Raw genomic sequence first — 12,217 nt, 5'->3', positions numbered from 1 at the left:
TAACATTAAGTATTAATAAATAATTTTTTGTTGAGTTTGGCAAGGTAATAAATATGAATTCTTAAAAATTAAAAGGCAATGTTATTTAAAATTATTTAACTATTTTTTCTATATATGTATCTTTTTACTCCAACAATTAGCTTCAAATACCATAGAAGGCATTTATTTGTTTGGCTAGTGTTTTGTAAATAAAATTATTAAATTCGATCCATCCAAAACTCGATCACAAGTTGGGAGTGTTAATCTGGAATGATTCGAAACAATATTATTCTAAGATATTTTTAAAAATTAAAAAACCATGTTATTTTGGATTTTTAAAAATCAAATTGGTTTTTAACTAAATTGATAGGATATGCTAGGTTAACTCACACTTAATATAATTTGAAATTAAGTTCAGGCTAGGAATAAATAAACAAATTATTGAGTTGACTCGTAGAATTGGCTAGGTTTTATAACATTGGTTCCATGATAGATTTAAAAGGAGGGGCTGTTAACCTACAAATTGAAAGTACAAGATTTGACTTGACAAATTTATTTCTGTAGAGCTTAATTTGATCAAATTGATAAAGTGAAGGGACTTGTGTTGATTTTTAGCCTTCTTACCACATCACCTGACGGTCAAACAATCCATCCTTAACACCCTTTCCATGTATTCTTCACAGCTATAATAAATCTCTTAAAACCCTTACTTAAACCCCAATTCAAAACACTAATTCTCTCATTTAAGTCCCTCTAGCTTCCACTCTAGAGAACACAAATTCTCTAATTTGGATTTCTTTTTGTCTCTTTATTTTTTGTGTTTTTTTGCAGAAAATGGAGGGTCTTCTCTGCTCAAACACTGTCGTTTATGAGGGCTTCTCCCCTTCTTTAATGGAAGCTTTAGTACTTGAAATAGCCATTGCTGCTTCGAAGGCACTTGCTTTGTCACTTTTCATGGTATAGTGTCTCTGTTACTTTGCATAATTTGTTTATTACAGCTTCAATTTGTCAAAAGTTTGAAGCTTTTTTTGGTTTGTCACATGTTTATAATGTTGTTTTGCTTCTTATGTGTTAATTTTGAGCAAAGTCTGTACTTTGAATACGTGGATCTGTGCTCTACTTGTTTTTTTTCTCTTGGCTTTGTTTTTTTTATGAAGAAAGTTAGGATTTTGTTATTTTTTAGTGTGTGTGTGTGTTTTTCTTGCTTGTTTATTTTTTTTTTCATTTAAGTTATGGTGGTTGTGATGTGGGTTTTGATTATTGTGTTTAAAGGACCTTCTTGTTGGATGTGGGGTGTGTTATGCTGCTCTTTGAAGGTGCTGTTTTATGCTAGGGTTTGGACTGATTTTTGTCTTTGTTTATTTTGCTTTCTTGGTAATTGTCTAGTTGGTGCCTCTTTTGCTCTTCGTCTGTGTATTTGGCTTATCTGTTTTTTTTTCCTCTTAGCATATGATGGTATTTGGCTGCTTTGTTTTGTGGATATAAGTTTGATATTGAGCTAGTTTTTTTTGTTTATTGAGTATGTCTCTGTTACAAACTTGTAATGTGAGGTGGTAGGATCTTAAAAGAGAAGTAATTTTTATTTTTTCTGAGGGTCGAGAAATCAGAGAGGTCAAGTTGCAGGCACATTAATAGGAAGATGTTCTGTGGTCTGCAACAATTATTTATTCACAGTCTGGTATGATATTTCTCTTTTGATAACGTTGGTTTGTGAATATTTTCTAGTTCTGATAGGAAATTAAATTACAAATATTGTAACCTTTATCTTTTTCTTCCCCTGGTTCCATTGTGGTGTTCTATATTGGCCTGGGCATTCCTTTAAATAAGTTTTGTCATGGACATTTTCTTTTTTCTCCTTAAAAAAACTAAACCACAACTTTGTTCAGCTGGCAAGCTTAATATATGTTGGAATAGATATAAGTGTCAAATTAAACGAATGATAAACAGTATTAGAGTGGAATCTCTTTCAAGGTAAATGGAGATTGATGGCCAGAGTGATTCACGCACATTTTTGAGGATGATTTGCTCTTTCATGCTTACCAGTTTTCATTGAAATGAATTCAACCTGATTCTCAGTCAAGGCTTGGCTGCTTTATTTGCTTAAAGAATTACATGCTGCATGAGAAAGTTCTTGGGTTCCATTGATTTTTTTCTTGGTACTTGTTGGAGAACAATTTGTTTCTTCCAACTGGTCTCTTAATTGAGCAGAAATTTGTCCCTTTTTTTTACCAGATGGGTTCTCTGCCTAACGGATCCAGTGTCTTGCCAGAAGAGTCAGGCACAAGTCAAGGGTTAGTGATCTGATTTATTTGTCCTGGATGGTGTTTATATGCTGTTGTTTTGGACAAGTTAATAACTAATTTTGTCCTGCAGGTGTCCTTTGACTGAGCTTCACACAAAGAAGAAACCTGATCCTGATAATCAAGATGGCAGTGATACTGAGGATGATGAAGGGGATGATGACGATGATGGCCAAGATGATCAGGATGATGATGATGATGATGATGAAGGTGCTGATGAGGATGAGCCTGGCAAAGACAGCGAGGATGGTGGGGATCCAGAGGATGAGCCGGAAGCCAATGGTGATGGTGGCAGCGATGACGATGATGACGAAGATGATGACGATGAAGATGATGACGACGACAATGATGAGGAAGAAGATGAGGAGGAGGAGGAAGACGAGGAAGATATTCCCCAGCCACCAGCTAAGAGGAGGAAATGAGGCTAAAATCATCTTTTTTCATATTTTGTTTTACCTTTCTTGTTAGGGTGGGAGTTTGGGTTAAATAGGGAGTGTAGACTGGGAGGATTCGGGGTGTCTTATCTGCATCATGGTAAAAAAGATTGTGGTATTTTTGTGGGACACATCTTGGTATTTCTAATGTTTAGAATTCTGTAGTATTTATTCACAGTTGCATATTTCCCTGTGTTATACTGAGTTCACCTGTGCTCAAGAGTAGAATCTTGGGATCTGCAAGCTACAATTGTCGGTGGATTCATGGGGAATGGTGCTGCCATTGCCACTGTTTCTACCAAAGATTGAACCCTGGCAGTGGTGCATTGCTAGCTTGGCAGCATTGCCCACATAATTTATGGCAACGATTTGTTCATTGAATCTTGTGGAACTTTTCAATTTTTCTGCACTGCAATGTCTTCATAAACATTTTAATAAATCAGGCATATGTTAAACCGGACAGCTTTCCAGTCATGGCTAGATGAGCACTGGAACCGGCATTGCCGTAAGCCCGTAACAAGCACTTTGTGTTTCAACTATTAAGACGGCATATGGATGATATCATTTTTTTAATATGATATAATGATATATATAATTATATTAAATTAATTTAGGTTAACCTATTAAATTTACCATAAAGGTTATGAAATTATAATAAATTTATAGAAAAAAAGCTTTACCATAAGGATCATGAAATTATGATAAATCTATAGAAAACAAGCCAAAATAAATTATGAAGGTTAATCCTTAATCAATTCAATATTGAATAATAAAATTAAAAAAAAAACTCAAGTCAACTCAAGTTAACCTACCAAACTAGTGACCTGGTTCATGAAATCGGGATAACTCAATGGAAAACATATAAAAAAATTATAAAACTCAATTTTCAATCAATAATGAAGAATGAAATAAAAAAATCAATTAAAAAATGCTTAGAAAAACCCCAAGTCAACCCAAACTAACCTTTTAAACTCGTGACTTAGATAATAAGACCATAATAATTTCATAAAGAGCAAATAAAAAAATTACGAAACTCTATTTTAACATAAAGGTTGAGATCGAGAAAAAAAAAATTAGATCTATAAGATCTTGATAACTCCACGTAAAATAAATTAAAAAAAAAATACAAAGCTCAATTTTCAAACAAATTGAAATTGAAATATAAAATTATAAAAGAAAAAAAACTAAATAAAAAAGAAGATTGAGTTGTTGGAAGGTGAAATTGAAAAAAAAATTCAATTAGAAAAGAACCAAAAAATAAATTGAGTTAGTTTGGGTTAACTTACCAAACTTGCGATTCAGGTCACAAGATTGAGATAGGTCCATAAAAAGCAAATCGAAAAAAATTATAAAGTCTAATTAAAAAAATATTCCATCAAAAAAGGATTCCGAAAAATGAATAGAGTCAACATGGATCAACCTATCAAACCCATGATTTTGATCAAGAGATCGGGATAACCCCATAAAAAAAAGTAAAAAAAAATATGAAGCTCAATTTCAAATCAATATAATGATGAATAATGAAATAAAAAAAATCAATTAGAAAAGGTGGCCTAAAAAACAACCCGAGGCAATCTGTGTTAACTTGTTAAACTCACGATCTGGATCATGAGATCGAGATAAATTCATGAAAAATAGATAGAAATAAATTATAAATCTCACTTTTAACAAATCTAATGTTGACGGTTTAAATCGAGAAAAAAATTAAATACATGATATTAGTAATATAACCCAATATAAAGAAAAAAAAATCTGAAGCTAAATTTTTAAAATAACCCAATAGTAAAAGGTAAAGTTAAAAAAAAAAAGTTCGAAGTGGTGATATTTATATAAAAAAAAAACCATGAAACAGTATTATACAATTATTTAGCCACATCTTTTGGTTCCTTAGTATTTTGTTAATAATTAGTTGTGTGATATATTATACCAGTTCGTCCGTGTGGACACATTTTTCAACGTGTGTAACACTGTACACAAAATCGATAGCCATGGTGTAATTAATAGGAAAATCACTACAAGCTGGATTAAAAAAAAAAAAAAAAGATTGAAGTGTTGTTTTTAAAAAATATTGAAAAAAATTAAAAAAATTATAAGCTTTGAATTATTATTTTTATTGTTAGATGTACTGATATTAAAAATAAATTTAAAAAATAAAAAAATTATTTTGATATATTTACAAATAAATAACATTTTAAAAAATAATTTTTACCATATTCTAAAACAAACAATAAAATGAAAATATATGGTGTAAATCAAACTTTGAAAACTATAAGATATCAGTGTATGAATAATTTAATAATTTCTTTTCTTTATAATTTTATCATCCTCAGTATCAAACTATAAGATATCTGTGTATGAATAATTTATAAAATTATAATATATGTTTTTTTTATGTAATTACTATTAAAAGTTAAATTTATTGTGGCAAGTAAAGCTAAGAATACTTGAGTAGTTACTAAATAATGTGACAATTTCTGACAGGTGTCCATAAATTAGTAACTGTAACACTACACTAATCGCGAGAAGCTATCTTATCATGATTTTAAAACATTTTTCAATTTTAAAAACATTTACTCTTTTTTTGTTTTACATTTTAAAAGCATTTATAAAACGAGGCAATGTATGATAAGTGTATATAAATTCGATGATAACATTATTATAGTAACCAGGGGCGGAAAAAAAAACTTAAAACCGATTAAATAAAAAAAAATAATTAAAAAAATCAAATTATGAAAAAAAACCCGATTAAACTGATTAAACCAAAACAACTAAAAAAAATAATTGAAAAATCAAACCGTGAAAAACAATCTGATTAAACTGATTACAATTTTGAAAAAACTGACCGGTTCAGTTCGGTTTTATAAGTCTGAAACTGAAAAAATCAAACCGAAAAAACCAGAAAACACAGAGCTAAACCGAACTAAAATCCAGCTAAATCGGTTTGAACTGGTATATGAATAGCCTAATAATTTTAGCTTAAAAAACCCAAGATCAAAATGAAAAAAAAAATTATTTTCTCCTTTTCTCTTAAACTTCAAAAAAAAATCGACCAAGCAAGGTCTCTAGAAAATAAACAGTCTTGATTGCCCTATCAATTTACAGTAAAAAACATGCACAGGTCAAAACCAACGATTCTGACTGTCCTTCATTTTCACTACAGCTAAAAGAACACTGGAAGTCCCTCTACTTTGTTGGTTTGGTCAAGTTAACCCTCATACAAATAATTTTATCAAATTGACCCTTATGCTTCCAATTTTGGGATACTACACGCTCTCCAACGACCTCCGTTTGCGATGATAAGTGACGGTGGTTTTTTCTGGAAAATGGCTATGGTGGTTTGTGATTGTGGCTGTGTAAATAGAATTTGATATAAAAATTTTATGTAGAATTCTTTTGGTAATCTTTTCTTTTTCATTCATATATTTTCTCTCTCTCTGTTGAATTCAACTATTTTTGCATTGCTTTCTCCTTGTGTTTCCAAAATAGTAAATATTATAAATATTTTTTTAGTTTGACAAAACAATTAATATTAATTCATAGAAATTGAAAGGAATTATTTTTTATTTTTTTGGTTATTTTATTTCAAAAACTAACTTTTAAATACTATAGGAGATATTTATATGGTCGGCTAACGTGTTTAGTCAAACTAACAATAGATATGGAAGGAGGGGCCAATGTAACCTACAATTGAAATCACAAGGGTTGATTTGAAAACATTATTTTTGTAGGGTGTAATTTGACCGGATTTATAAAGTAAAGGAACTTCTGGTCATTTTTAGTCAAACAATCCGTCTTTAGCACACTTTCCATGTATATTCTTCAGAGTTAGTATTATAAATCTTTCAAAACCTTAACTTAAACCCCAATTCCTAACCCTAATTCCCATTTCATTTAAATCCCTCTCGCCTGGGTTTCTTTCTCTCTCTATATTTTTGTGTTTTTTTTGCAGAAAATGGAGGGTCTTCTTTGCTCAAACACTGTCGTTTTGGAGAGCTTCCTCTCTTCTTTAATGGAAGCTGTAGTACTTGAAACAGCCATTGCTGCTTCGAAGGCGCTTGCTTTGTCACTTTTCATGGTATAATGTCTCTGCTAATTTGCATAATTTGTTTATTACAGCTTCAATTTGTCAAAAGTTTGAAGCTTTTTTGTTTTTTCACATATTTTTTATTTTTTGCTTCTTTATGTGTAAGTTTTGAGAAAAAGACTGTACATTGAATATGTGGATCTGTGCTGTACTGGGTTTTTTCCCTACTTTTTTAATGAAGAAAGTTAGGATTTTGTTATTTTTAGCCTTTTTTTCTTTAGTACAATTGGAGTAGTTATGATGTAGGTTTAGATTATTGTGTTTAAAGGAGCTTCTTTTTGGATGTGGGGTTTGTGTTATGCTACCCTCTAAGGTGCTATTTTTTACTAGGGTTTGGACTGACTTTTTGTTCTTTGTTTATTTTGCTTTCATGGTAATTGTCTAATCGGTCCCTCTTTTGCTCTTCATCTGTGTAGTTGGCTTGTTTACTTTTTTCTCTTTAAAGCTGCTTTGTTTTGTTGATGTAAGTTTGGTAGTGAGCTAGTTTTTTTGTTTATTGAATGTGTCTCTGTTATGAACTAGTAATGTCAGGTAGGTAGGAGCTTAAGAGAGAAGTGATTTTTATTTTAACTCTGAGGGTCGAGAAAAAATAGCAACTTTCAGAGTCGGTTATGATAATTTCTCTTCTGATAACGTAGGTGGGTGACAGATTTGCGAGGTCTGGTAGGAAATTGAATTACAAATATTGTAACCTTTATAACTGAACGGTTTCCCTTTTCTTCTCTTGGTTCCATCGTGTTGTTCTATCTAGGCCTGGACATTCCCTTTGCATAAGTTTTGGCATGGACCTTTTTCTTTTTTCTTCTTAAAAAACTAAACCACAACTTTGTTAAACTGGCAAGCATAATATGTATTGGAATAGAATGTATACAAGTGTCAAATTAAACGAATGATAAACAGTATTAGAGTCGGAAGCTCATTTAAAGTAAATGGAGACTAACACATGTTTTGAGAATGCTTTGCTCTTCCATACTTGTCAGTTATCATTGAAATGAAATTCAACCTGTCGCTCAATCCTTGCATTTGTTCCTGGTGCTTGTTGGAGAGCAATTTGTTTCTTCCAACTGGTCTCTTAATTGATCTGAAGTTTGTCCTTTTTTTAACCAGATAGGTTCTTTGCCTACTGGATCCAGTGTCTTCCCAGAAGAGTCTGGCACAAGTCAAGGGTTAGTGATCTCATTTATTTGTCCTTTATGGTGTTTATGTGCTCTGTTGTTTTAGATGAATTAATAACTAGTCTTGTCCTGCAGGTTTCCTTTGACTGAGCTTCACACAAAGAAGAAACCTGATCCTGACAATCAAGATGGCAGTGATACCGAGGATGATGAAGAGGATGGCGATGAGGATGGCCAAGATGATCAGGATGATGATGAAGAAGGTGATGATGAGGATGAGAGTGGAAAAGACGGTAAGGATGGTGACGATCCAGAGGGTGAGCCTGAGGCCAATGGTGATGGTGGCAGCGACGATGACGACGAGGAAGATGGTGATGATGAGGAAGATGACGACGAGGAAGATGATGAAGATGATGAGGAAGATGAAGATGCTGATGACGACGACGAGGAAGATGAGGAAGATACTCCCCAGCCACCAGCTAAGAGGAGGAAATGATTAAAATCATCATCCCTTTTGTTCTTATTTTGTTTTATGCTTTCTTGTTAGGTTGGGAGTTTAGGTTAATGGGAGTGTAGCCTGGGAGGATTCGGGGTGTCTTATCTGCATCATGGTAAAAAGGATTGTGGTAATTGTGTGGACACATCTTGGTATTTCTGATGTTAAGAATTCCGTGGTATTTATTCGCAGTTGCACATTTCCCTGTGTTATAATACTGTGTTCACCTATGTTAAAGAGTAGAATCTTAGATCCTGCAGGCTACAATTATCTGTGGATTCATTGGGCAGTGGTGCTGCCGTTGCCACTTTTGCTACCAAAGATTTAACCCTGGTAGTGGTGCTAAGCTTGTTAGCATTGCCCATATAATTTATGGAAATCATTGTTCATTGAATCTTGTGGAACTCTTCAATTATTCTCCTTTGTACTGTCTCTATCATCTAATTATTGGGGACATTTTAATCGATCCGCAGGAATCCAAGCATGCCAAGATCATTTAGTTAATATAATTGATGATGGGATCTTTCAAGACAAAAAGGTTTGACAAGGCTTTAAATGCTTCAAGAATCAAAGACATGTTAAAATAGCATTCCTCGAGCCAGTATTAAGCATGTTTGAGAGTATGATTGTGATTATATTTCACTTGAAAATACATTAAAATAATATTTTTTTAAAAATTATTTTTCACATTAACACATCAAAATGATTTGAAAACACTAAAAAAATATTAATTTGAAGTAAAGAAAAAAATAAAAAAAATTTAAATTTTTTCAAAGGTGTTTTTGAAACACAATAACAAACAAAGCCAATTACATATCAATAATTCACAATAGTCCTCGTTCCATTATTATAAAAATCTAACTACAGCTACTAAACCACAGGCTTCCAAATGAAACAAAGAAAAAGGTCTCCAAGCTCTCAAAGCCAGTCCTCAAGAACATGCAATTTCAGAGTAAATTGGCATGAAAGGATATTGAGCACCCCAAGAGTAGGTAAAATTGAATGTCTGATACCCGTACACTGGCTGCTCATGGTTAATCTGGCATCCATCATCCCCTATTGCCAAGATGGTAGAGTCAATTTCTTCAACGGTTTGGAACCCATCACAGGCCAGTTTGATATTGACTTGAGAGCATACACAATCATTTACGATGGTTACTTCCCATTGCGGCTTGTTTTGCACTAGCACTTCTGTTTGAGACTGGAAAATTTTGAGGTCGGTAGTAGGATGGCATTGGCAATGGCCTGCAGTGAATAAAATTAGGCAAGATTTTTAAAATAATGAACTCTGGATTCTCCTCTCCCTCGATAGATCTCGGAAAACTCGAGCCTAAAAAATATGAAGCTGTGACTATATATCATCACATGATTCTTGGAAGAAAATTGTTCTCATAACCTCTTAAAACCTTGATGAATTGGGATCAAGGTTAGACGTTCGAACCCCTGCAACAACTAGCAAAGCATTGTCGATATATTAAAAAGTAAAAAGAAAATCGAGGAAGCCTCCCACATGTTTTCACTACATGTTACAGCAATCTTTTAGGATAAAAAACATGATAAGAGCAAATTAAAGAAATGCATGACGAGTTTACTAAAGTTGACCAATGTGCATGGTTGATCATTTGAAGCATTAAAAATGCAACATGCACATTTACCTTGGCTAATGAGACTGAGGAAGAAGACTGCACACGGAAAATTGAGGAAGCCTGCCATTGTAGAGTGATAGAATACCAGTTACCAAGCATGTGTTTGCCTAGTTATATACTTCAACAAGAACTTTCACAGGAAGTGCCAGTCATGTCCTAATTATCATGGACGTGATGAAGATAGTGTGCACCCTTCTTGGACTTTTTTTGCCTCACGCAGTGCCACGTTCTTGCACAGTTACATTTCTTCATTTTGAGCTTCTGTTCTTGGTATAAACAGTCCAAATACAGTTATGAGTAAGTGAATGTTGATCTTGCAACAAGTGTGCATAGTTGTCACCACCGCCAAGGCTGACCCAATTACGACCAGATTGTTAGATTATCAGTAATCAGATCAATTATTTTATTTAAAATAATATTATTTCAGAATTTTTTTTTAAAATCAGATCTATGTCTAGTTTAATTATTTCATAAGCAACTCTTTTTTACAACCTCTGTTTACATTTAAATCTACTTGCCTAGTAACCCCTGGCTAGTAAACTTGATTTGTTTTTGGAAAAATCTTTATCACAACAATATAAGATCACATCATAAAGAATTAAGAAAAAAACTGATAAATCTTCATCCATAAATAAAAAATTTTATAAAATAAAATTCTTAGATAAGAAAATAAAAACGATAGCGTAACAACGTCAAAAACTCAACACCAAGAAGCATGTTTTCTGCTTGTTTCTTGTGTGTAGGTGTTGATGATCACCTAATTGATAAGATATTGGACCCATCACACCTCGATGGAGGTTCCCATCCATTCAGCAGTCTTCGAGGAATTTTGAAGAGTTCAGGGACTTCAGCAGTTGCTTGGGTTGGTGAGGCCGGGGGTGCTTACAAACAATGACATAATCTTGTCACAAATGCGTTAGTTTTTAGTTTCTGGTAAGCTAGATATGCATTTGCTGTGTTTTATTTGTTTTTCTTTGTTTAACTTGAAATCCTGGGCATTGATTGATCTGGTTTTCCATTTACCAACAGGTTCTTGGACCAGCTAGGTATGGCATCATCGTATGATTCAAGAAAATGTCGTCGACAGACATTGATTAGTGGAAATTATGGCCTACTAAACACTGTCGCATCTCTCCCAAATCCTGATTATTACAGGTAATTATTGAGCTTCAGAAGTAAATTAAATGAATCTGCTGCTAATGCTGTTGTTAGCGTTGTTACTTCAATCCATCAGTGCTCTTCTGTGGCACCGTTTGATGGGAAGAGATGTCCTGTCGACAACTTTCTCTGGGACGAACAAAATATGCATGCTCGTTGTGCAATAGCATCGGTAAGCAGATCCATAAGACTTGGATTAGCAAACAAAATTTCATATATAATGCCTTCTGTTCTTGTCATTATTACAGCAAGGAATTACATTGCTGTTGATCAACCTCGACGGAAACACACCGTTAAAGCCCACGTTTCAACTGAAAGTGTTGCCAGCAATGGAACTTTGGCAATTCAACAACAAGAAGCACGAAGAGCAAAGTTTTCTAGGATGTCTAGATGTTCACTTTTCAGATATTTACTTTCTATAACGGGCGTGTGTTGCAGGCTTGACCACTAAAAATTGAAAGTGTGAGGGCTAGTTTGCCTAGAATAAAAGTACAGGATTTGCTGTGACCAGTTTCTAAAACTCAAGGGATCAGTGATGAACTTACCCGTTAATTCTCCCTTATCTATTGTGGGCTGGGCCTTCTAGTCCTCTGGTTTCCTCTTCCTCTAACTATTGGGCCAATAAAACTTATCTTACCAAGATACAGTCCTGTACTCACTTGTTAGGATTATGATCCGTTGAATAATAAGTGAGTCTCCTTTGTGGATTTCACTGGATGATTATATGAATTTTGAATTTCAATTTTAGGGAAGATTTTCTAGTGAAATCAGTGTTGTTCTTATTGGGTTTTGACTGTATAATGTGTTGTGATTTATTCTAAAATAAATATTTGTATATTTAAATTCGGGTATAGATATCCATCAAATCACAATATATTTTATCCACTTATCTTTCTAAATACATTCAATATTATTACCCATATATATATGGAAACGAGGTAAATGCTTGATTGGAGATGTTTTGATATGAATCTTGGAAGGTTTCAATGTATCTATCTCATTTGA

The 12,217-nt window shown here is 33.2% G+C and overlaps 2 protein-coding genes across 3 annotated transcripts; both read left to right on the top strand.

Moving 5' to 3' along the window:
* The first annotated feature begins 630 nt into the window (after positions 1–630).
* On the top strand, positions 631–2,911 carry LOC18100692 (uncharacterized). 2 transcript variants are annotated; one of them, XM_006382024.3, is made up of 3 exons: positions 631–936; positions 2,212–2,270; positions 2,353–2,911. In XM_006382024.3, exons 1-3 carry the CDS (start codon positions 814–816, stop codon positions 2,699–2,701), a joined length of 531 nt encoding a protein of 176 aa, XP_006382086.2. In that variant the 5' UTR covers positions 631–813; the 3' UTR covers positions 2,702–2,911. The 2 variants fall into 2 exon arrangements, with proteins under 2 accessions (XP_006382086.2, XP_024458842.2); XM_024603074.2 differs by lacking the exon at positions 631–936 and adding an exon at positions 1,017–1,657.
* Positions 2,912–6,514: 3,603 nt separating this feature from the next.
* Positions 6,515–8,623, top strand: LOC18100691 (phosphopantothenoylcysteine decarboxylase subunit VHS3). Its single transcript, XM_006382023.3, has 3 exons — positions 6,515–6,788; positions 7,905–7,963; positions 8,048–8,623. The coding sequence occupies exons 1-3, from the start codon at positions 6,666–6,668 to the stop codon at positions 8,406–8,408; spliced, it is 543 nt and encodes a 180-aa protein (XP_006382085.2). The 5' UTR covers positions 6,515–6,665; the 3' UTR covers positions 8,409–8,623.
* Positions 8,624–12,217: the final 3,594 nt, after the last annotated feature.

This window comes from Populus trichocarpa, chromosome 6 (assembly GCF_000002775.5).
Source record: "Populus trichocarpa isolate Nisqually-1 chromosome 6, P.trichocarpa_v4.1, whole genome shotgun sequence".
Classification (NCBI taxonomy): Eukaryota; Viridiplantae; Streptophyta; class Magnoliopsida; order Malpighiales; family Salicaceae; genus Populus; species Populus trichocarpa.
The sequence above is the reverse complement of the archived record's forward strand: the minus strand, read 5'-3'. Positions and strand labels throughout refer to the sequence as shown.

Bases quoted from the DNA above. Each gene is read 5' to 3' on its own strand.
- LOC18100691 (XM_006382023.3), top strand. From the start codon at position 6,666: ATGGAGGGTCTTCTTTGCTCAAACACTGTCGTTTTGGAGAGCTTCCTC. The intron at 6,789-7,904 runs GTATAATGTCTC...TTTTTTAACCAG, and splicing joins TTGCTTTGTCACTTTTCATG to ATAGGTTCTTTGCCTACTGG. The intron at 7,964-8,047 runs GTTAGTGATCTC...CTTGTCCTGCAG, and splicing joins GAGTCTGGCACAAGTCAAGG to GTTTCCTTTGACTGAGCTTC.
- LOC18100692 (XM_006382024.3), top strand. From the start codon at position 814: ATGGAGGGTCTTCTCTGCTCAAACACTGTCGTTTATGAGGGCTTCTCC. The intron at 937-2,211 runs GTATAGTGTCTC...TTTTTTTACCAG, and splicing joins TTGCTTTGTCACTTTTCATG to ATGGGTTCTCTGCCTAACGG. The intron at 2,271-2,352 runs GTTAGTGATCTG...TTTGTCCTGCAG, and splicing joins GAGTCAGGCACAAGTCAAGG to GTGTCCTTTGACTGAGCTTC.